At 40.1% G+C, this 26121-nt stretch overlaps 1 protein-coding gene and 1 non-coding gene across 2 annotated transcripts in view; both read left to right on the top strand.

The window, feature by feature from the left end:
• The window catches only part of LOC132402297 (BTB/POZ domain-containing protein 7-like), a 205918-nt gene that overhangs the window by 11956 nt on the left and 167841 nt on the right, over positions 1–26121 (top strand). Inside the window, exon 2 of the mRNA XM_059985162.1 lies at positions 17017–17194. Coding sequence (XP_059841145.1) covers positions 17113–17194 — 82 coding nt within the window. The 5' untranslated portion in view covers positions 17017–17112. The remainder of the gene's footprint in view (positions 1–17016; positions 17195–26121) is intronic.
• Positions 24431–24537, top strand: LOC132402361 (U6 spliceosomal RNA). The gene has a single exon (XR_009514882.1). It is a non-coding gene; the product is annotated as a U6 spliceosomal RNA (small nuclear RNA).

Genomic DNA, 26121 nt, shown 5'->3' with positions numbered 1-26121 from the left:
GCTTTGGACGTATCTTCATAATTATATTGTAAAGTTTTGCTATTAGCCCTTTCTGACAAGGATTTAGTTCAAACAAATTCTCCAAAATACCTGAAGACGCAAAATTTGGAAAAGTAGGAAGTACAGTATTTAAGAAATTCCTAATCTGTAAATATCTAAAAAATTGAAATCTAGGCAAATTATATTGTTCAAAAGACATAAAACAATTATCCAAAACTAAATCAGAAAATCGTAGTAATCCTTTAGTCTTCCAAGCTGAATAGGCTTGGTCTATAATAGAAGGATAAAAAAAAACAATTGGATACAATAGGAATATTTAAAACAAACTGAGTTAACCCAAAAAATTTCCAAAATTGAAACCATATACGTAAAGTATGTTTAACTACCGGTTTGTCAATTCATTTCGGCAATTTAGAAAGAACAAAGGGAAGAGAAGTCCCTAAAATAGAACCCAATGCAAATCCTTGTACAGATTTAATTTCCAAGTTCACCCAATGAGGGCTAAAAGATAAATCCCAATCCTTTAACCAACATATCAAATATCGGATATTAACTGCCCAATAATAAAATCTAAAATTAGGAAATGCCAATCCACCTTCCTTCCTTGCCTTATGTAAATATTTTTTTTACCTAATCTAGGATTTTTATTCTGCCATATATATGAGGAAATTTTTGATTCAACATTAGCAAAAAAAGATTTCGGAATAAAAATTGGTACCGTTTGAAATATATATAAAAACTTGGGTAAAATAACCATCTTAATAGCATTAATCCGACCTATCAGAGATAAAGATACTGGTGACCATTTAGTAAACAAACATTTAATCTGATCGATTAAGGGTAAAAAATTAACCTTAAGTAAGTCCTTATATTTTTTTGTGATTTTAATCCCTAAGTAAATAAAGAGTCATTAACTAATTTAAAAGGTAAATTTCCATAAATTGCAACTTGTCTATTTAAAGGAAACAATTCACTCTTATTAAGATTTAATTTATACCCGGAAAAATCACTAAATTGAGCCAACAATGATATAACTGCTGGAATGGATTTCTCAGGATCAGAAATAAATAATAATAAATCATCTGCATATAATGATAGCTTATGTATATCCGTCCCACGATTAATGCCAAAAATGTTCTGTGATTCTCTGATAGCAATTGCCAAGGGTTCTAAAGCAATATCAAAGAATAATGGACTAAGAGGATAGCCTTGTCTAGTACCCCGAAATAAACAAAAAAAGGGAGATCTTTGATTGTTAGTAAGCACCGAGGCTACTGGAGTATGATATTAATCCAGGAAATGAATGTCGGACTAAAATTAAACTTCTCAAGTATGGCCATTCAACTCTATCAAATGCTTTCTCCGCATCTAATGAAATGACACATTCTGAAGTGCTGTGTGAAGGAGTATAAACAATATTCAATAATCTCCTAACATTGAAAAAAGAATAGCGATTTTTAATAAAACCAGTTTGATCTTCCGAGATAATTTGAGGTAATAACTTATCCAGCCTGGATGCCAGTAACTTGGAAAAGATCTTGGAATCTACATTCAATAAGGATATTGGTCTATAGGATGCACAGTCAGTAGGGTCTTTATCTTTCTTCAATATTAAAGAAATGGAAGCTCTATAAAAAGATTGTGGCAGATTGCCCAATCTAATTGCTTCTTCAAAAACCCTGCATAACCAAGGAGAAAGAGTAACGGAAAAACATTTAAAACATTCTACTGTATACCCATCTGGACCTGGTGCTTTCCCAGAATTTATAGAGGAAAAACCCCTTTAATTTCTGCATTCGTAATAGGAGTTTCTAATATTGAAAGATCATCTGATGATAATTTTGGAAAATTCAATTTCCCAAGAAAATCACACATGGTATTATGATCATGAGGGAATTCGGAATGATACAGGGAGGTATAAAAATCTTGAAAAGATTTGTTTATCTCATCATGGTTAACTGTCAGATCCCCATTCTGCTGACGGATCTTAGTAATTTGACGTTTAACCAAAGCATTCTTCAATTGACTAGCTAACAGTTTACCCGATTTATCACTATGTATATAAAAATCAGATCTGGTTTTCATTAATTGATTTTCAATCGAAGATGTAAGTAATAAACTATGTTCCGTTTGAAGTTCAACCCTTTGTTTGTAAAGCTCCTTACTAGGAGTAATCGAATATTTCTTGTCAATCTCTTTAATTTTATCAACCAATAAAAGAGTTTCCTTCTTAATGCATTTTCTCAGACCAACAGAGTAGGAGATAATCTGGCCACGTATATATGCTTTAAAAGTGTCCCAGAGTGTTCCGCAAGAAATATCATCGGTGGAATTAGTTGAAAAGAAGAAATCGATCTGTTCTTTCATAAATTTAATAAAATCCGGATCTTGCAGTAAGGTAGAGTCAAATCGCCATTGTCTAGCACTAGAAGCTGTATCCGTAAATTTAATAGAAAGTTTTAATGGAGCATGGTCAGAGATGGCTATAATATCATAATTACAACCAATTACCGATGGAATAAAACAAGAGTAAATAAAAAAAATAGTCAATTCTCGAGTAGGAATGATAAACATGTGAGAAAAATGAAAACTCTTTGTCCTTAGAATGCCGAAATCTCCAAATATCAAAAATTCCATTATCAGTCAAAAAAGAGTTAATACAAGTGGCCGACTTATTAGGTAAAGTCTGAGTAGATGTAGATTTGTCCAATTTAAACAACAATTAAAGTCACCACCCATTATTAACTTATATTCATTTAGATTAGGTAGAGAGTAAATAAGGACTTAAAAAAATCGGGACAATCTACATTTGGAGCATAAACATTAACCATAGCAACCTTTTTGTTAAAAAGTAAGCCAGTAATTAACAAAAATCTACCATTTGGATCCGAAAAGATATCGTGTTGGACAAATGCAATAGAGGAGTCAATAAAAATTGAAACTCCCCTTACTTTGGCATTCGAATTCGAATGGTACTGTTGACCCCTCCAAAACCGAAAAAAGCGATAATTGTCCTCTTTCCTCACATGAGTTCCTTGTACAAAAATAATATGAGCATTAAGTCTTTGGAATACTTTGAAAATCTTTTTCCGTTTAATCGGATGGTTTAAGCAATATTTTTCTTCCTCGATGTCAGTGAAAGATCATTCTCCAAGTAAGATTCTGAAGGTTGAAGGTACATGCTAGGTGAGCTAACAAACAATATCAAGGTAGTTAGGAAAAAACCCTTTCAAATACATAAAAAAGAGATGAGAGTGGATATAGAAACAATAACAAGGGACAAGGAGATGGCAGATGAACTAAGTGAATATTTTGCATCAGTCTTCACTGTGAAAGACACTAGCACTGTGACAGATGTTGAATGGCGTGAGGGAAGAGAAGTGAGTGTGGTTACTATTACAAGGGAGAAGGTGCTCAAAAAGCAAAGACCTAAGAGTGCATCAGTCACTCGGAATAGATTAACTGCACCCAAGGGTTCTGAAAGAGGTAACGGTAGAGATTGTGGAGGCATTAGTAATGATCTTTCAAGAATCATTGGATTCTGGTATGGTTCTAAGGATTTTTTAAAATTGCAAATGTCACTCCACTCTTTGAGGGAGGCAGCAGAAAGGAAACTTGTTGTGTTACGTACTCGTGACACATGACAGTGGTACCCTTGTCACGTGACTGGGGTTGTAGCTATACTGGACTTGAGGTAATGGTCTTGTGATGGTGGAGTGATGTCATTTTCCCGCCAGTAGACATCATGTGAAAGGTTTTTTTTACAGGGTATAAAAGGAGGACCCCTCCCTGTGAGGAAGGGCAGTTCGTGGCTGGATTTGCCATGTTGACTTCATGCCACTGCTTGATTTAATGTGATGACGCAGTTTAGTTGAAAGATGAAGTTTTATCTAATGCCTAAAGTTTAAAATGTCATTGCCAGCAGGTTCTTTACAATACTGCTAGTTGAGAATCAGTGGAGAGTGAAGATCAGAGTTCGGGAGTTAAAGATAGAGGAGAATCTATTTCGACGGTGAAACGGGTTCGACCTTGTTTAATCCTTATTCGGAAGGAATTCGTTGATTGTTCTCGTGTTAATCTCTGCGGGATAGCAGAAAAGATTGAGGACAGTGTGATAAAGGAAAGGTCAGTGCCTTTAAGCCGTTACATTTCAAAAATTCTTCGTGGGAAAAGTTCGACTTCGGGGATCAAAGCAAAACGGCGTGAAAGAGAATCTAAATCGTCTTAAAAAGTCTCTCCCTTAAATGGACTGTGAGCTTTTTGAACTTGTGGCAAGCCTACTCTAAAGAACTGATTTTGCAACATCGCTTTAAGAACTGTTTGAGCTGCATCGCTTTAAGAACTGTTTAAGCTGCCGCACAGCAGCTGATTACCGGTTACGTTAGTGTTTGTTTACTTTTGGGGGGTTTGTTTTTAGTGTTAAATAAATGTGTTATTTGTTATATAATCTCTTGCCTAACTCATATATTTATTGTTGCCTGAATACGTAACAGTTGACACAGGACAAGATGGTTTCCTTAAGGGAAATTGCCTGACAAACCTGTTGGAATTCTTTGAGGAGATTACGCATGGGATAGTTAAAGGGAATGCAGTGGATGTTGTATATTTGGGTTTTCAGAATGCCTTTGACAAGGTGCCACACGTGAGGCCGATTATCAAGTTAAGAGCCCATGGTATTACAGGAAAGTTAATGGCCTTGATTAGAGCATTGGCTGATTGGTATAAGGCTGCGAGTGATCCTTTTCTGGTTGGCTGCCAGTCATTGGTGGTGTTCTATTGATGTCTGTGTTAGGACCACTTCTTTTATTGCTTGTATATCAATGATTTTGATGGAATAGATGGCTTTGTTGCCCAGTTGCAGATGATACGAAAATTGGTGGAGGCAGGTAGTGTTGAGGAAAGAGGTAAGCTGCAGAAGGATTTAGACAGATTAGGAGAATGGGCAAGAAAGTAGCAAATGAAATACAATGTTGGAAAATACATGGTCATGCACTTTGATAGAAGAAGTACATGTGCAGACTATTTTCTAAGCGGAGAGAAAATCCAAAAGTTTGGGAGTCCTTGTGCAGGACACCCTAAAGGTTAACTAGCAGGCAGAGTCGATGGTGAGGAAGGGGAATGCAATGTTAGTATTTGTTTCAAGAGGTCTAAAATATAAGAGCAGAGTTGTGATGCTGAGGTGTTAAAAGGCACTGGTGAGGTTTCACCTTGAGTATCGTGAACAGTTTTGGGCTCTTCATCGAAGAAAAGATGTGCTGGCATTGGAGAGGGTTCAGAGGAGGTTCACATAGATTATTCTGGGAATGAAAGAGTTATCATATAAGGAATGTTTGATAGCTCTGGATCTATACCCACTGGAATCTAGAAGGATGAGGGTGGGAGGGGTTTTGATAGCTGAAAAGCCTAGACAGAGTAGATGTGGAAAGATGGTGGGGGGGGGGGAGTCTAGGACAAGAGGACACAGCCTCAGAATAGAGGAGCGGAGATGCTGAGAAATTTCTTTTGCCAGAAGGTGCTGAATTTGTGGAATTTGTTACCACAGGGAGCTGTGGAGGCCAGGTTATTGGGTGTATTTAAGGTGGAGATTGATAGGTTCTTGATTGGCCACAGCATCAAAGGTTATGGGGAGAAGGCCAGGGAGTGGGGCTGAGGAGGGGAAAAAAGAATCAGCCATGATTGAATGATAGAGCAGATTCGATGGGCCAGATGGCATAATTTTTCTCTGTCTTATGGTCTAAAGTTTAGTATACGGTGCAGACTCGAGGGGCCGAATGGTCTACTTCTGCACCTATTGTCTATTGTCTTGTCTTTCAAAAGTAGAGAATTCAATAATTTGACACGGTCAGATGAATATTGAATAACACTCAGACAATTAGCTTGACATGTACGGTACTTTTTCCTGTCACCCTTGTCAAAGGTTCATTTATGATCAGTGTGCAACTCTGAAATTCATCTGGGTAGCCAAGAAAGAAAAGAGAGGCAGCACAATCATCAACACCCAAATCCTACTTCCCCACACATGAAAAACGAACAAAAACAGAAGAGGCATGTTGACCCCCCCCCCCCCCCCCCCCAAAATCCCCTTCTTGCACAAAAAAAAACAAACAAAAACAGAACAGGCATGTCAAACCCTGAATCTCACCAGAAAAAAATTGAACAAAAACAGAACAGGCACATTTACTCTGGAAAAACACAGAATATTTAAAAAATCTATAAGACTGGGGGGAAAAAAAAGTTTATTGTCCAAATCCACATCCACAATGCAGAAAACCTGGGAAACACCCCAGGCACAGCGGTAGGTTCTTCCTTTCCAGTACAGAGCAATCAAAAGACAAGCAGCCAGTGCTCAACCTCTGCACTCACCTCAATGCTTCAGTGGCCCTCGTCACCTTAATCGACGAAAAGTAGTCATACATCGGCTTGTGACCTGTCCCATAGCCTGCCTGCTGTGAGGTGTGTGTACTCTGCCCCTGCCTTCTGGAACCTGCAGAGCACTGAAGCACCCAAAAGATCTCCATATTTCTGCATTCACCTCGATGTTTCAACCTCCCTTGTTGGAATTGAAAATCGGGTGTGTATCTAATATGCCAGGCACATAGTGTCCGAAATAGGATGATGAATATTGGAAGCTCGGGTACAGGCATTTGATGTTGCGTATTTTTCTGAGCTTGGAAATTATCTTGCAGACGTTTCATCACCAGTACAAATAACATTCTCAGTGTGTAGTTGTTGGTGTTTCTCTACGGGAGAGCTCGAGAGGCTCCCTTGCCGTACGTCAAGAATATCGCAGACTGCGCAAACCTCATGACATCACAATCGCTCACAAACCAACGGTGACATAAGGGAAGCCTGCCTCGAGAATGGAGATACCAGTAAAAGCAACTGACAAAAGCAGTGTGGAATACAGGATTATGTGTGGAAACTGCAACAAGTACTACGTCAGCCAGGCAGGATGTGAGCTCTCAGATTGTTTACAGGAGCACAAACTGGTGGTACAGAGTTAGGATCCACTGTCACTGATCTCGATACACGATGACTGAGAAGGACATGACTTTCACGGGACACTGCGGAGTTTCTGGTGCAGACAAGCATGAAGCAGGCAATCAGGACCAAGGGAAGTGAACGGGGGTGGGGGGGGGGGGTAGCGCTATTCCCAGAGAGAAACACCAAAAACTCCATACTGAGGACATCACCTTGATCGGTGATGAAACGTCTGCAAGCTGATTGCCGAGCTCAGTGAACACCACAACATCAAGCAGTATCCAATGGTTTGAGTAAATGGTTGTACACTTCAATTTAGGATCAAGTAAGTTAATTCTAGTGCTAAAGCTAGTGTACAATGGGTCTTTGATTTATTAGACAGCATTGTCATTTGATGTTTTTACTGAGTGTCCACAGAGGGAAGGGCCAGTGAAAGCCAATCACAGTATGAGTTTTTTCAGATTGTTTATGGCTCATGCTTCACTCATATGTGTCAAATGTGTAGCAACTGGTGCCACTCAATTACGGGGCAGAGCTTAAAATATCCTTTCTGGACGCCATCTCCTTTTGAAGGGCAAGCCTGCTTGTGGTATATGATTTCACTGTTCAGATAGGTGCAGGTTAGAACCTTTTACATTTGGGTCATTTTTCTCTCAATGAAGCAGGAAACTGGGAGAAAAGGCTTCAGTTGGCGGTAGGCAGACACACAAAGTTCAAAGTAAATGTAATTATCAAAGTACATATATGTCACCATATACAACCTTGAGATTCATTTTTCTGTCGGCATACTTGGGAAATCCATAGAATAGTAACTATAACAGGATCAATGAAAGATCAACCAGAGTGCAGAAGACAACAAACTGTGCAAATGCAAATATAAATAAATAACAGATAAAAAGTCCTTAAAGTGAGATCATTGTTTGTAGGAAAATTTCAGTGATGGGGCAAGTGAGTGTGGTTATCTCCTTATATTCAAAAGTCTGATGGTTGAGGGGTACTTGAACCTGGTGCTGTGAGTCCTGACGCTCTTGTACCTTCTACCTGATGGCAGCAGCAAGAAGTGAGCATCTGGGTGGTGGGGATCTCTGATTATGGATGCTGCTTTCCTACAGCAGCATTTTATGTAGATATGCTTAATAGTTGGGAGGGCTTTAACCGTGATGGACTGAGCCCATTCAAAGGCATTGGTGTTTACATACCAATTTCAATACACAGTAGTGAGTTTTTAACTTAGAACTTTTATGATTCAGAGCAGTTTCTGAAAAGTTTCTGCTATAAGCAGTCTTAATAATTTATTTTCCACAAAGGAAATAGAACATTAAGAAATGAGTTCAGGGTTATGGCAAAAAGAATGGATGGGATTCACAGTATAGATCTTTCATAGACCCTGTTTATCATTCTAGGTTCTCTTGCTGCCTGACGAGAATTTCAGTTGTTTTTACTTTCCTTTTAATTTAGTTCCCAGCCTTTACAGCATCACTTCAAGGCCTCTTCTTGTCCCTGGTTGAGGGTTTATAACATGCACTGTAGAATTTCCCTTGGCATTCCCCAATGGTGAATGCATGATCGATGGTTCAGGAGTTGATGGTGGGTGGGATGTTTCACTGGAAGCATTGAAATAACTTAATCGGTGTTTTCAGAGAGCAAAGGAAGTGAAACATGACAGACTGCAGAACTTCTCCAGATAAAGGGCATTTCTTTCAAAGGAGATGAGTGGAGGATAGCAACATTCAATAATAGGGATAAGATTGATCTTGATCACTTGTGGTATTTAATTGGCAGGCCAATTGCTGTTACTCAGACGAGAAATGGCATTGTTTCTTTTCCTCAAAAACTGTGGATTCCGGTTGAGACACATCAGAACGAGTATGTTTTGGTCCAATTAGCCAAAGTTTCATGGAAATAGATAAAGAGGTACAGGTTTCCCCCACAATCCGAAGATAGAGCATTCCTATGAAACCGTTGGTGATCCAAAATGTCGTAAGTCGAAGAAGCAATTGCCATTAATTTATATGGGAAAAATCTTTTGAGCGTTCCCAGGCCCAAAAAAAGCCTACCAAATCAAAACAAATAACACATAAAACCTAAAATAACACTCACATATAATAAAAGCAGGAACGATATGATAAATTTATACCCTGTATAAAGTATAAATATTGTAGTTTCACTTATCAAACTCAGGAAGACAGTGAGCCAAAATCGATTTGGAGGAAAAAAATTCGGCATGTACACGCATGCGCAAACAACTGCCTGCACAAGGCTTCACGGTCATTGTAGTCTTTTTCGGTGTAAACACACTTATAAAGTGGGCGTCTTTTTTTCACAAAAGCGAAAATCCTCTTTGGTTAGCGAAAATAGGTACTAATGTAAGTCTTTCGTAACAGCGAGTTGTTGTAAAGCGAACATTCGAAAAGTGGGGGCCACCTGTATTACAAAAAAGGCAAACTACCATTTAAGCAAATAAATTATGCATTTAAATGAAATGCAGAACAAATTAAACACTAATACTACCTAAGTACTATAAAATTGTGTACTAGCCTCCAGAATATGCAGGTCATCTTCAAGGAGCGGAACCTCAAATGCACATGTCCGTTATGAAGGATCCCATCACCCAGGTTATGGCCCCCTTTTCATTGCTACCATCAGGGAGGAGGTACAGAAGCCTGAAGGCACACACTCAATGATTCAGGACAGCTTCTTCCCTTCAGTCACCCGATTTCTGAATGGACATTGAACCCATCAACACTACCTCACTACTTTTTATTTCTGTTTTTGCATTATTGATTTAACTATTTAATATACGTATATACTTACTGTAATTTACCAAACTTTTTAATATGTTTTCAATTATTACATTGTACTGCAGCTGCAAAGTTAACAAATTTCACGACATAGGTGATACTGAACCTAATTCTCATTTGGAAATATAGCTAGCCTTTTTCCTCAAGTACTGTGGATTCAAGTTATTTGGGGCACACCCGGACTAGTATATTTTGGCCCAATTAAGTGGCGGACACCAAACTAGTTAAAAATGTATATACAGTCGGCCCTCCTTATCCGCAGGTTCCACATGCACAGATTCAACCAACCACGGATTGGGAAAACCCAGAAGTTCTCTCTCCAGCACCTGAGCATGTACAGACTTTTTTCTCTTGTCATTATTCCCTAAACAATGCAGTATAACAACTATTTACATTGTATTAGGTATTATAAGTAATCTAGAGATGATTTAAAGTATACAGGAGGATGTGCGTAGGTTACCGCGGATCGGGATTGGAATAAAAAACCAGAAGTTCTCTTACTAAGTAAGTCGGAACAGGTACATCTGGTATTATTTAGCGTCAGTTAGTCAAACGTTTATCTTAGTATATAGTATATATTTTACCTTTCTATGCATATAAAACACTTAAGAAACATATATATTTCAATAATTAAACCACTGCATTGCTTAGTAATAATTGTAGCTTTCATCAAGGCAGGGCCTTTCTCACTTTATCCTTTAAAATTGTTCTGATCATTGACCAGCTGTAGCCTAACGCTTTTCCAATGACCGATGGCGTTTCACCTCTTTCCAATCGCTTTATTATTTCCACTTTATTTTCAATTGTGATCGTGATTATTTTTGTGAATAGAAATACTGAGGACTCAGAGCTCTACTGGGTCCTAAAGTCCACTTCACTGAGACTGGTTATATAAGGTCTGGAGCTCTGCTGAGTCCTAAAGTCCATCGCAGTGAGACAGGTTAAATAAGGGACTTGAGCATCTGCGTTTTTTGATATCCGCTGGTGGTCCTGGAACCAATCCCCTGCGGATAAGGAGGGCAGACTGTATAAGGTGAACTACTACTTAACCTAATAAATTATGAAATACAGATCAAATTAGAACACTGCCAATATGGTACTATAAGACTGTATTAGTTCCCATTAGTTATTGATGGGGAATTATCCGGTGTATGTTTCCATGTTCTTTTGACTGTAATTAAACAAAAGTGCAGCAACCTAGTACAGATAATGCTTTTGACAATTGCATCCTCCAAATCTTTATTCTCATTGTGCCATTCAAGACGATTGTTGATATCTTAAAATTCTTCATCGTTCCTAACTTGAAGTAGTGAAATTGTTTTATTTTTCACTCTCGGCTGTTTCTGGCATCTCCAAGCCTGAATGCTTGAAACCACAGTGAGCAAAACAGTTCTGTTTTGTCTTACTGCTTATTACTCAGCAAAAACAGTGACAAAATCACTGTTTTTTGAGCACAAACACATGCATGACGTCGTTGTGATGTGATCAAAGTCACCAGGGAGACACTGAAGTTAGTGGATATAGAAGTGTTTTATTCAACAGAAACAAGCAACAGGTATCATATTGAGACACTCCTGGAAGAAGAGGCTTGTTCGACCCAAAATTGCTGCCATTTTTAAATGCTAACGATCAAAGGTAGCAGCAGGACAATTCTATGGCTACAGTGTATACTGGCATTTTTAGTTTCTCCTTGAGACCGAATCTTGTAGCTTCATCCTGACAGTTAACCGGGTTTACTGAGAAAGAATTGCACAACAAAATGGTAAGGGGGAATTGCTAGTCACCTGTCATAACAGAAGGTATAGTAAACCCATGGGGTTGTTTTGAAAACAATTAAGCACTTGGCAGTACTGTGCCTTGGTAATGTAATCTTGCCCCTAACAACTGAAAATTGCATTTTTATTGTATATCATGGGCACAGAGCCAAGCCAGATGTGAAAATGGACACCTGCATGTTTTTAAAAAGTCCCTGGTCAAAGGAATGCTTTTCATATTCTATATTGTCGTACTCTGGTTTTCCACCTCTTATATTTAAATGCTGGCGCCAAAGAGGTGCTATTATAAATTAATCTTGTGAGAGTCTGTGATTGAACTAGAGCACCTCATTTGTCAGCTGCAAAATTGAGTGAAACCAGTTCTTTGCTGCTTTTCTCTCCCTTTTTAAATAGAAGCAAAAGGCAGTTTGAATTTGTTGGGAACACTGGACTGCCCGTGTTTATAGTTTGGATTTGTCGGGAACAACAGACTTCTCTTGTTTGAAAGATTAGGACTGGTGATGTCTGAATTGATTTAATGCACAGGTACCGTCTCTGAATAGCTTACTGACGCTGCCTGTGGGATACTGAACTGCGCGCTGTACAAGAAAGAAACATAGGTCGATTGAGTGCACAGCCAGCGACTTTTTCCCAGGACGGACAAAGTGGCATAACTTTAAGGTGACTACAGGAAAGTATGGGGGAGATGTTAGAGTTAGGTTCTTTACAGAGTCCAAAGTTCAAAGTAAGTTTTATCTGAGTGCAAATACAGTTGCAAGAAAAGGTTTGTGAACACTTGCAATTTTCTGGTTTTCTGCATTAGTTACTCATAAAATGTGGACTCATCTTCATCTCAATCCCAATAATAGACTAATACAATCTGCCTGATCTAATAACACAGACAATTATACTTTTCATGTCTTTATTGAACATATTGTTTATTCATTCACAGTCTAGGGTGAAAAATATGTAAACCCTTGAGGGCTTTAGCAATAGTAACCTCCACCAAGCGTTTCCTGTAGCTGCTGATCAGACTTGTACAATAGTGAGGAGGAAATTTAGACCATTCCTCCACACAAGACTATTTCAGTGCAGCAATATTTCTGGGGTGCCTTGCATGAATAGCCCTGTTCAGACCGTGATACAGCATTTCAGTTGGGTTAAGGTCTGGACTCCTGACTTGACTCTTCCAAAGCATGAACTTTCTTCTTTTTAAACTATTATTGTTGATTTACTCTTGTGTTTTGGATCATTGTCTTATTGCATCATTAAACTTCTATTAAGCTTCAGGTGATGGACCCCAACCCTGACATTCTCATGTAAAATATCTTGATGCAATTTTGAATTAATCATTCTCTCAATGATTGCAAGCTGTCCAGGCCCTGAGGTAGCAAAGCAGTCCCAAACCATGATGCTCCTTCCACCATGCTTCACAGTTGGAATGAGGTTTTGGTGTTGGTGTGCAGTGCCCTTTTTCCTCCAAACATAGCAGTGTATGTTTCTGCCAGAAAGATCAACTTTTGGCTTATTTGTCCATTGAGTGCACAGAACATTGCCCCAGAAGCATTGTGGGACTTTCTGCAAACTTGAGGCATGCAGCGGTGTTTTTTTTTTAGAAGATCAGTGGCTTCCTCCATGGTGTCTTGCTATGTTCAGTGTTTTTCCTATAGTGGACACATGAACAGAGACGTAAGCAAATTCTAGAGATTTCTGCTGGTCTTTTGCTGTTACTCTTAGGTTCTTTTTCACCCCCTTCAGCGTTGTACATTGTGCTCTTGGTGTGATCTTTGCAGGATGCCCCCTCCTAGGAAGAGTAGCAGCGGTACTGAATTTTCTCCTTTTGTAGACAATTTCTCTTGCTGTGGACTGATGAACACTCAGATCTTTAGAAATGATTTTGTAGCCTTTTCCAACTTCATCCATGTCTACAGCTCTGCTGAGGTCCTCTGAAATTTGTTTGGATTGAGGCATGGTGCACATAACAAAATCTTTCTTAAGATCAGGCTCAGTCAGTAAGCTGACTTTTTAGTAGGGCAGGGCACCTGAACAATCCACACTTCCAATCTCAACTCATCTCAACCCACACCTGACTCCAAATAGCTTTTGTAGAAGGCATTACCCCAGAGGTTCCCATATCTAGACTGTGATTGTTTAAATGGTGTACTCAGTACTGACAGGAAGTACAATTGTTTGTACGTTATTAGTTTAGGCAGATTGTGTTTTTCTATTGCAGTGACTTAGATGAAGATCAGATCATATTTTGAGTAATTAATGCAGAAAACCAGTAATTGCAAAGGCTTCATAAACTTTTTCTTGCAACTGTATGTCACCACTTACAACCCCAAGATTCATTTTCCTGTGGGTATACCCAGATAATCTATAGAATAGTAACCATAACCAGACCTGATCAACCAGAGTGCAGAAGATGACAGACTGTACAAATGCAAATATAAACAAATAGTAATAAATAATGAGAACAAGATAATATCAAGAGTCCTTGTAGTGAAATCTTTGATGGTAAGAACATTTCAATGAATGGGCAAGTGAGTGTAATTATCCCCTTTTGTTCAAGAGCCTGATGGTTGAGGGGTAGTAACTTCTTGAACCTGGTGGTGTGAGTCCTGAGGCTCTTGTACCTTCTAGCTGATTGTGGCAGCAAAAAAAGAGCAAGTAGGTCCTGGGAGGTGAGGATCTCTGGTGATGGATGCGATGCTGCTTTCCCGTAAGTGTTTCACGTAGATGTGCTCAGAAGGCTTTACCCATGATGTACTGGGCTGAATCCACTACCTCTTGTAGGATTTACTGTTCAAAGGCAGTGTGATGGGTGCCTGGAATATCCTACCCAATATGTCTCTATTTTATCTCATAGAGGCAGATAAATTAGGAACATTTAAGATACACTCAGGTAGGCCCATAGATAATAGAAAAATGGAAATATACATGGGAGGGTAGGGTTTGGATTGATCTCAGAGTAGGGTAAAAGGTTGGCATATCTTTGGATGTGGGAGGAAACTGGAGCATCCAGGGGAAAACCAGGTGGTTATCGGAAGAACGTACAAACTTACAGCACAGTGGCAGGAACTAAATCATGATCTTGCAGTAATGCTGTACTATATTTTTTTAAGCACTGCACCACTGTGTTGAGCTGGATGATGGGGAGGGGATAGGACTATACCAAAGGAGGTACAAGGTGAGCCAGCCTGCGAGTCACCCTTGGACAAGGTGTAGCACCTGCATAGCACCCTCCCCCCAGATCAGGGTCACGCGTAGTCATTGGAGCAGGTGGTGAATGGTCATGCGTATCACAAGTCCTGGTTATGCTAGGCAGACAATCTCTGTTGAGTATTGAGAATAGCTAGGGTCACCTATCCTGTAAAGATACTGCCAAAAAGGCAGCAATGGCAAAACAATTCTGTAGGAAAGTTTGCCAAGAACAGTCATGGTCATTAGACTATGATTGCCCAAGTCATATAACATGGCACAGAATGATGATTGTCCTGACTGCCTACCATTTATACCCTTCAGCAGAGCAATCATCATTCTTTGCTGTGTTGGTTTGAATGCTTAGACATCAGCTTGCTGCATCTGGAGTTACCTCCGCTCACCCCTGCCTCACTCCCATCATCGTTTCCACACAACCAAGGCCAAGTGTGTTTTTTTTTCAGTTTCTTTTTGACAAGATATACATTTTTGCAGCAAATGTTTGCTTCATTTTAATCTGGTGTTTAAATTACTATGTGGAAGAAACAGTGGAAAAAGTAGATGAGGATGGGAAGATCTGCATGTGGTGGGAGGGAAGCTTTACGATAGAAATCCATGATGATGAATGTGAAGGAAATGAGCTTGCTTGAATGTATGTCCGGGAACATACAGCATCGGTGACCCGGGTGCCCGCAGCTGTCTTTTAGGAGTTTGTATGTTCTCCTCATGACTGCATGGGTTTCTTCCCCTATTCCAAAGACATACTGTTCGGTAGGTTAATTGGACATTAGAAATTGTCCTGTGATTAGGCTAGAATTAAATTGGGGGATTGCTGGGCAGCACAGCCTGAAGGGCCAGAAGGGCTTTTTCTGTGTAGTATCTCAAAAAATAAGCGATTGTTAGTACGGAGCAAATCCATTGTACAGGCAATACTTTTATTTTGAAAGGTCTTTTTTCTGTTGCAATGGCAGTGATGAGAATCAGAATCAGTTTTATTATCACCGGCATGTGCCGTGAAATTAGTTAACTTAGCAGCAGCAGTTCAATGCAATACATAATCTAGCAGAGAGAAAAAATAAAAGATAATAAATAAACAAGTAAATCAATTACATATATTGAATAGAATTTTTAAAAAGTGCCAAAACAGAAATACTGTATATTTTTTTAAAAAAGTGAGGTAGTGTCCAAAGATTCAATGTCCATTTAGGAATCAGATGGCAGAGGGGGAGAAGCTGTTCCTGAATCACTGAGTGTGTGTCTTTAGAATAAGGGGGGGGGGGGAGTTGAGGGTGAACAAGCTGGAAGGAAAGAGGGAATTTGGCCAGGGGATGAAGGCTGAAGTAATAATCTGGGAGGGAATAAATAGAAGATGTGAGCCGAAGAAGGAGGAATCTGATAGGAGGTGGCATTGGACTATGGGAGAATGGGGAGGAGCAGGAGCAACTCTAGAGGGGAGTAATGGACAGGTGAGGACAAGAGAATGTTTAAGGGAGAGTCATAAGAGTCATAGTGGAGAATGGGGGGGGGGGGGCGGGGAGAGATGGGAGAAATTACCAGAAGTTGGAGATTCGCTGTTCATGCCGTCAGGGTGAAGGCTACCCATATGGAATATGAGGTGTTGCTCCTCCAACCTGGAAGTGGCCCCATTGTGACCATAAAGGAGGCTTTGGACAAACATGTCAGAATGGCAATGGGAAATCAAATTGAAACGGGTGGCCACCAAAAACCCCACCTTTTGTGGCGGATGGGGCAAAGATACTTGACAAAGCAGTCCATGTGGAGTCTCATCAATATAGAATAGGTGCAGTGGTTATAGTAGATTACCCTGGCACTTTTTACGTGTGAAGTGTCTCTTAACCTGGTGGGACTGAATGGTGCTGAGGCAGGAGGTGTAGGGGCAAGTGTAGCACTTGTCCCACTGGCAGGGATAGTGCCAGGAAGGAGACCTGTGGGGAGAGACAAGTGGACAAAGGAACCATCTAGAAAATGATCCTTGTTTGGAAGGGAGTGATGTGTTTAGTGGTAGAATTCCATTTTTAATCTGCAGTTTTATTTAACAGCATATATGCTGATTTGTTTTGACTTTTAAAAGAATTAAGCAAAATCATAATGTCTAACCTTGTACCAAGTACCACATTTCTTCTTGCTGTGTTCCATTGAAACTGAGTCTGTTCATTGTTTGCATTCTGAGTCATGTGGTTACTAAAGAGTTTGAATAACATAAAGCAGAACCTTGTATGTAAAGGAAGCAATTAAATCTTTATTAATTTTCCCCTCAGGAACTGTTCTTCAGGTTGTCAGCAGACAGCTGAAGTTCCTTGCCTAGTGGAAGAAGACTATCTTAAAGAGATTCTTGCCATGTGTGTTCCAAGAAGATGGGTGTTAATGCTTCTAACTACCCGTATCCCTCATGTCAGACAGCTGGGGTGAAAACACAGTCGTCAAATGCAATCGGTGGTAAGAATTTTATTCAGTATCATAAATACGAAAAAGTCCAAAGCAACATGCACAAAGTGCTGGCGGGACTCAGATGCTGCCTGACCTGCTATGGAAATGGGAAAACAGCTGATGTTTCGGCCTGAGACCCTTCAGGGCTGGAAAGGAAGGGAGAAGGCACTAGAATAATAAGGTGGGGGGGAGGGGAAGGAGGCAAGCGAGAGGGTAATAGGTGAAGCCAGGTGGGTGGGAAAAATTAAGTGTTGGAGAAGGAGGAGTCTGAAAGAAGAGGAGAGTGGACCATAGGAGAAAGAAAAGGAGGGGACCCAAGGGGAAGTGGCCACCCTCAGGATGGAGGAGAAACACCTTGTATTACATCTGAGTATCCTCCAACCTGAGGACATAAATATTGATTTCTCCTTCTGGTTAAAAAAAAGTTTTTTTTCCTCCCCTCTCTTCCAATCTCCACTCTGGCCTTTTAGCTCTTCTCACCCAGCCTATCACTTCCACCTCCTTCCCCTCCCCCAACCTTTTTTATTCTGGCATCTTTCCCCTTCCTTCTCAACCCTGAAGAATGGTCTTGGCCCAAAATGTCGACTGTTTCTTCATTTCTGTAGAATCTGCCTGACCTGCTGAGTTCCTCTGGCATTTTCTGTGTGCTATTTTGCATCCTTGCCAGGAATCAGCCAGTATCTTTTCTGCGTGGTAGTACCTGTTGTTTTGAAATTACATTTGAAATGGTTATTTTGCAGATAATTTGATTTTTATGGTATCTTCCTGCTTTTTTTTAAGTGAAATTAGGATTGTTGTTCTTGGGTTTTAGGGTGTTTGGCAAACATCTGTAGTGTTACTGCCACCTTTTGAACTGCACTGTGCATCAGGCTATCTCAATCCTATATATTTACATTTCAAAGTTCAAAGTAAATTTATAATCCAAGTATACATATGTCACCATATACAGTCCTGAGATTCATTTTCTTGTGACCATATTCAATAAACATGTAGAATAATCATAACAAAATCAATGAAAGACTGTCCAACTAGGGTGTTTAACCAGAGTGCAGAAGGTAACAAACTGCAAATACAGAAGGTAGAAATAATAATAAATAAATAATAACTATCAAGGACATGAGATGAAAAGTCCTTGAAGGTAAATCCATTGGTTATGGGAACAGTTCAGTGATGGGGTGAGTGAAGTTGAGTTTGTATTCAAGATCTATTTAAAAAAAAATCCTGAATTCATAAGAAACTGCATTATATACTTAAAGCCTGTTGCAGAGACAACACATTTCATGACATATGCCGGTGATTCTGAGCACATCTACAAGGAGTGGTGCACAAGAAAACAGCATCCACCATCAAGGGACCCCACTGACCAGGAGGTTCCCAACCTGGGGTCCACAGATCCCTCGGTTAATGGTAGGTGTCCATGGCATAAAATGGTTGGGAACCCCTGATGCAGACCATGCACTTTTCTCGCTGCTGCCATTGGGCAGGAGGTACAGGAGTCTTAGTTCCCATACCAGCAGTTGCAGGAACAGTTATTACCCTACAACCGTCAGACTCCTGAAACAGCATGGATAACTTCACTCACCACAACACTGAACAGATTACACAAGCAATGGACTCATTAACTCATGTTCTCAGATAGGTATGCATGCATGTATGCATCTGTTTTCATTTACACAGTTTGTCTTTTGCACATTGGCTGTTTATCAGTATGTGTAATTTTTCATTGATAATATTGTAATTTTTTTTCTACTGTGATTTTCCACAACAAAATGAATCCCAGAGTTGTATCTGGTGACATATATACACTTCGATAATAAATTTACTTTGAATGGAGTTTGTCTATGTCACTTATAAAAATCCTAAAGAAGTTTTGCTCTGAAGAGAACAATCTAATTTGATTTTAAAGTTATTGCAGAATTAAATACAATTTGACATTAACACTATTTTTCAGACTCCATATATCTAGGATAGATGTTTCTTGGGTACCACGAAACCCATGAGGTTGGAATGTCCAAACCCCAATATGTGTGAATACTGTGTAACTTGCTGCTCCCCTGCAATTGCCCAGCAGCAAGACATAGCAGACCGTACACTGCATACAATTATAAAGAATATTTATGAATATTAACTTAACCAAACAGTTATTAAAGAAAAGAAAGAAAAAACAAAAGGGCTCATCATAATCCAACAGTCAAACATGCACATTAAGTTGGAGCTCATCTTGAAGCTTCTTTAACTGGAGCACTGGCCCCTCAGTGTGCATGAAAGCACACACCACCTCACGAATGTTGCTCGAAATCCATCTCAAACAAATGGGCTCCCCCACAGGAGGATTGGTCCTTCCTCCTTGAAGCCATTCATCTGCACAAAACACCTTGTGCAAAAGGGACCATATCCTCAGTCATCTTCCTTCCTGTCTTCTCCCAGCTCCCACCAAAAAGACCTCAACACTCACCAGTGTTCATCACAAACACCTCTCTGCCCAGCATTCTCTAGAACCTTCTCGCAATTCCACCACCCTGATTGGCTGACACAGCATTCCCAAGTTGAGCAATCAAGCCACTTATCTCAAACCCAAACAGACTGAAAGCACAGCAGAATTGAAATACCTAAAGCATAGCAGTAAAAATTTTTACCAGGACATTACACTTGTATTCAGTTATTGTAAAACACCAGTGAGCCAGCTCATGTCCCTCAGGAGAGCAAGTCTAGCCTGCTTGGAACTGTGCATCCACTTCATAGTGTTTGCCTCTTTAAAAGATTAGTTTTATTTGTTACATGTATATCAAAGCAGACAGTGAAATATGTCATTAGTGTCAAATCGTATCAGTGAGGATTGTGCTGGGGGCACAACCATCAGGCTCTTGAACAAAAGATGATAACTACACTCATCTATTCAGATGTTCCCACAATCAATGAGTTCCCTTTAAGGTTTCTTTATCTTGTTATTTATTGCTATTTATATTTGCATTTGCAGCTTGTCGTCTTCTATGCTCTTGCTCTTTCATTAATGCTGTTTACGGTTACCATTCTATTGATTTGCTGAGTATACTGCAGGAAAATGAATGTCAGAGTTATATGTGGTACCATGTATGTACTCCGATAATAAATTTTACTTTGTTTTTGAACTTTGGACTGTGGGAGGAAATTGATGCAGCCAAGCAATGATGGGAATTGAATTCCAATCGATAATCACTGGCATTGTAATGCATAATGCTAACTTTGCTTCCATGCTGACCCTAGGCTTACTGCCCTGTGAATCATCCAACATGCTAGATGGTTCAAGCAACACACACAAAATGCTGGTGGAATGCAGCAGGCCAGGCAGCATCTATAGGGAGAAGTACAGTCAAAGTTTCGGGCCGAGTCTAGACGGTTCAGTGGGAACCACGGATGGGCAGAACTGTTGACCTTGCCAATGAGTGAACAAAGTAAAACTTGTGGTGCATGAATAACTGAATGTGAATTAGTATTTGTTTCTTTATGGTTAACTGGTCAATAGAACATAGAACAGGACAGTACAGGGGCTTTGGCCCATAATCTTGTGCTGACCTTTTAACCTACTCTAAAATCAATCTAACTCTTCTCTCCTACTACATGACCCTCCTTCATCATGTGCCTCTCTAAACGTCTCCGCAGTGTCCGTAGAGTGTCTGCCCTGCCACCACCCCAGCAGTGCGCTTCATGTCCCCACTACTCTGGGCTTTTTTTAAAAAAGACGCCACCTCTGATTCAGGAACAGCTTCTTCCCCTTTTTCCGATTTTTCTGAATGGACATTGAACCCATGAACACTATCTCTACTTTTTTTAAATTTCTTTTTTTGCACTCCTTATTTAATTTAACTATTTAATATATGTACTATAATTCAGTTTTTTCTCTCTTTAGCATGTATTGCATTGTACTGCTGCAGCAAAGTTAATAAATTTCATGTCATATTCCAATGATATTAAAGCTGATTCTGATTCTGACATCCCCATCCCCTACTATTTCCTCCAATCACCTTAAAATTATGTCTTCCCTCCTCACCCCCCATATTACGTATTTCCATCCTGAAGAAAAATTCTGTGACTGTCTACTCAATCTGTGCTTCTTATCATCCTTTACGCCACCTCTCATCCTTCTTCGCTCCAAAGAGATCAGCCCTAACTCACTAAACCTGTCCTTACAAGTCACACTTTCCGACTCAGGAAGCGTCCTGGTAAATCTCCTCTGCACCCGCTCTAAAGCTTCTACATCCTTCCAACAATTCGGCAACCTGAACTGAACACTATAACAGAAAACTGAGAAATTTTGCAGATGCTGAAAATCCAAAGCAACACATACACAATCATGGAGGAACTCAGCAGATCGGGCAACATCCATGGAAATGAATAAACAGTCGATGTTTCGCGCCAGGACACAATATACCAACTGTGGTTTTAGCCAGGATTCTTTGGGCTGCAACATTATCTCATGGTACTTGAACTTGGACCCTAACTAATAATGGCCAACACACCATATACCTTTGTAACTTACCTCTCAACTTGCACAGTAGGTTAGAGGGATCTATAAATGTAGACTCTGAGATCCCTCTGTTCCTGCACACTAAGGAAACTCAAAAGCACTCCAGTGTGTCAGGAACGCTAGCCTATCAGAATCATGTTTAATATCACTGGCGTATGTCCTGAAATTTGTTAATTTTGGAGCAGCAGTACAATGTAATACATGATAATAGAGAGGCAAAACAGAATTATGGAAAATATATACATTAAATCATCATAAATTAAACAAGTAGTGCAAAAAATAGAAATAAAAATATAGTGAGGTAGTGTTCATGGGTTCAATGTCCATCCAGAAATCTGATGGCAGAGGGGAAGAAGCTGTTGCTGAATCATTGAGTGGGTGCCTTCAGGCTTTTGTACCTCCTTCCCATTGGTAGCAATGAGAAGAGGGCATGTGCTGGGTAATGGACATTGCCTTTGTGAAGTACCACTCCTTGAATGTGTCCTAGATACTAAGTCTAGTGCCCATGATGGAGATGACTGAGTTTACAATTATCTGCAGCTTATTTCAATCCTGTAGTGTGCCCCTGCCCCCATAACAGGCGATGATGCAGCCAGTTAAAATGCTCTTTGTGGTACATCTGCAGAAATGTGAGTGCTTTTGGTGGCATTCCAAATCTTTTCAAACCCCTAATGAAATATAGCTGCTATCTTATCTTCTTTGTAACTGAGTCTAGGTCAGTTCCTCAGAGACGCTGTCTTCCAGGAACCTGAAATTACTGACTTTCCACTTGTGATCCCTTGATGAGGACTGGAATAATAAGAATAACCAAGGTCTTTGTAAGGCACTGGTGAGGCCTAACAGAGTATTGTGAGCAGTGGGCCCCTTATCTTCAAAGAATGAGGGGTGCCCTCATTGAAACCCATCTAATGTTTTAAGCCTTGATGGAGTGGATGTGGAGAGGATGCTTCCTATAGTGGGGGAGTGTAGGACCAGAGGACACAGATAGAGTGGATGTGGAGAGGATGTTTCCTGTAGTGGGGGAGTCTAGGACCAGAGGACACAGATAGAGTGGATGTGGAGAGGATGTTTCCTATGTTAGAAGAGTTTAGGTACCAGAGGACACAGATAGAGTGGATGTGGAGAGGATGTTTCCTATGGTGGGAGAGTCTAGGTACCAGAGGACACAGATAGAGTGGATGTGGAGAGGATGTTTCCTATAGTGGGGGAGTCTAGGACCAGAGGACACAGGTAGAGTGGATGTGGAGAGGATGTTTCCTATAGTGGGAGAGTCTAGGTACCAGAGGACACAGATAGAGTGGATGTGGAGAGGATGTTTCCTATAGTGGGAGAGTTTAGGACCAGAGGGCACAGCCTTCATAATAGAGGAGTGTCCTTTTAGAATGGAGACGAAGGGGAATTTCTTTAGGCTGTGGGTGGTGAATCTGGAATTTGAGTATATTTAAAGCGGAGGTTGATAGGTTCTTAATTAGTCAGGACATGAAGGGATATGGGGAGAAGGCAGGAGATTGGGGCCTAGAGTGAAATGGATCAGGCATGATGAAATGGTGGAGCACTCTATGGCCCATATGGCCTAATTCTGCTCCTATATCTTACTGCCTTATAATGTTTGAGAAATTTATGCATGACATTGATTCAGTGTGTAACAAGACTTGATTCATGTTAAGCTGAACTCTTGGTTCAGAGTGCTGTACCAAGTTATCAAAGCAAATAAAAAATTCTGCTTGACATAAAACATTAGAAACCTTAACCATTGTTTGTTCTTCATGACATGTCTCTCTCTGATCTTTTGTGCAGTGTTTCAACTTGTACGCTCTTAAAGTGTGTACATTGCCCTTTTAAGTTTGTAATGCTTTATTTTCATGTTGGGCTTTGTGAGCTTGGTTTATTAGCCTTTAAAATATACTTTGCGTGTGTTCCCCTTTTTTTTAAAAAAAAGAGCTTTCTGGCATTGCGGTACCATGATTTAATTCTTTAATCTGTTTCAAGTCCAGTTCAGACAGATGGGAGGGGTTCGTCTGGTAGGATTGCCTCGTGCATGATTTTCAATTAGTACTCCAAATTTTATTCCTTAAAAGCAGCCCAGTACTGTGCACCTTTTAATTTGACTCTAATCTCTAAGCTTTGCTCAAGGGAAGCTATCAGGCAGCTAGTTTGTGCATTTTCCTTCCTTTAAGAAGCAGTGTAGAGGTTGCAGAGGGACATCCTGCCAAAGCAAATTCACGCAATTCCTACATTAGTGCCTCAGTGAAGGATTGCCAGTCTGACCCCATTTCTTGAATGTGGGATCTGGATATTGACGTGGCACCAAGTGCTGTAACAATTGACTTGTGCACACTGCAAACGAAAGTTAATGTTATTGAGTGCTGAATATAGAAACTACAGATGGAAGGTTTGTTCCTCTGCCAGAAACTTCAGCATGTCTTTGATTACAAATCTTAACAGAACTGAGAGCTGTGTATGGCAGTGTGGGAGGAATTTATTTTCTTTCCATTTCTAGAGGGACTTGCAAAGCTTGTGGAGAGATCTTTGTCTTTCTTTGTTAGCACAACTTGCGTTGTGGAAATTTTGAATGCTCTTTGATCTTAAAATCCTCAAGATGTAATTTTTTTTAATTGCATCCTTCTCATTTAAGTTATTGGTTTTAATACTTTTCCCGCATCCCACATATACTTTGAGCAAATCCAGATTATAATGGCACCTTACGTTTTTGGGAATGCTTTAGATGGGCAAAAATAGATGTGCTCGCTTTGGCAGCACATATACTAAAACTGGAATGATGCAGAGAATATTAGCATGGCCCCTGCGCAAGGCTAACACATAAATTTGTGAAGTGTTGGATAATTTGGGGCAGCACAATTGTGTATTAATGAGCACACCGCATTACTGTACTGGCGATCTGGGTTCAATTCCCCAGTCTACATTCTCCCTCATAGCCACATGGGTTTCCTGAAGGTGCTCTGCTTTCCTCCCACAGTTTGAAGACATACCGGTTGGTAGTTTAATTTGTCATTTTAAATCATCTTATGATTAGTCTAGGGTTAAAGTGGGTGGTTGCTGGGCAGCACGACTTGAAGGGATGAAAGGGCCTGTTCTGCGCTGTATCTCAATAAATAGTTTCAGGGGATTCTCTATAATCTTGTTCAGCCCTACAATCTCTCTGAATTCTGTTCTAATAATTCTGTTCTTTTTATCTTCAGTTTCCCAATTTTGGTCACCCTACTATTAATGAGTGGATAACCAACTGAGATATCTTTCCATACCTTAAGCTAGCTCTTGTTAAAATATCTTTTTTTCATTTGACTGAGTAGTAAAAGTTACCTTCTAATGCTCTTTGTGGATTTCCATGATATCCACATGTGTCATATACACTGTTTGTTCATTCTGTGCTCTGTTGTATGATGTGTGAGATCATGGTCTTTCCCTGACCATGATTGTTCTTGGCAAATTTTTCAACGGAAGCAGTTTGCCATTGCTTTTTTCTGGGCAGTACCTTTATAAGACAGGTGACCCCAGTCATTCTGAATACTTCAGAGATTGTTTGCCTGGTGTCAGTGGACACATAACTGGGACGTGATATGTACAAACATCCACCACCTGCTCCCGTGGCTTCATGTGACCCTGACCATGGCAGTGGGGCTAAGCAGGTGCGACACTTTGCCTAAGGGTGACCCGCAGGCTAGCGGAGGGAAGGAGCACCTTACTCCTCCTTTGGTAGTGCCATATCTCCACCCTGCCAGCGAAGAAGCTCAATGACACAGTTTCTATATACATTAAGCGACAAATTTCCCAACATATGTCAGTGGTAATAAACCTGATACTCTTCCCCTTAATTCTCCATCTTCCAGCCACATTTCCAAATAGGCAACGCAAGGTTAGGAACTGTCCTGGCACTCACATTTGGAATGTTGCAAGCTCATCAGAGGCAATTTATAGCCAATGAATTACTTGAACTGTGTAATTTTTCATGTTGCTGTTGTTCTATCTTGCCAGAATGTTGTTCCCTACCTGTCATTGTGTTAAGTGGGTCTTGTTATTCTGCTCCTCTGTTTCTCTTGTCAGCAGGTTTGCAAAAGAAGCCACTTTGCTGAATATCATAAGAACCTGTTTTGATACAATGCAGTTTTGCCAGAATTCAGTTCAATTCAAATTTAATTGTCATTTAGCCATACATGAATACTCATGAATACAGCCAAATGAGACAGCATTACCCTGAGGTCAAAGTGCAAAACACAGTACCAGTAGTCATACGCAAGGTAGCAAGCACAAGTGGTATCACAATTACACAATAAGAGTCAAAGAATCTCACCATCAATCCACAGTGGACCACAACAGAGTCAGTCTCCCACCGAGCGAACACTGAATGGGGGAGCCTGGCATTAATTAGTATGTACTTGTCTTTTAGAACATAGAACAGTATAGCACAGGAACA

This window comes from Hypanus sabinus, chromosome 11 (genome assembly GCF_030144855.1).
Source record: "Hypanus sabinus isolate sHypSab1 chromosome 11, sHypSab1.hap1, whole genome shotgun sequence".
Classification (NCBI taxonomy): Eukaryota; Metazoa; Chordata; class Chondrichthyes; order Myliobatiformes; family Dasyatidae; genus Hypanus; species Hypanus sabinus.
The sequence above is the reverse complement of the archived record's forward strand: the minus strand, read 5'-3'. Positions and strand labels throughout refer to the sequence as shown.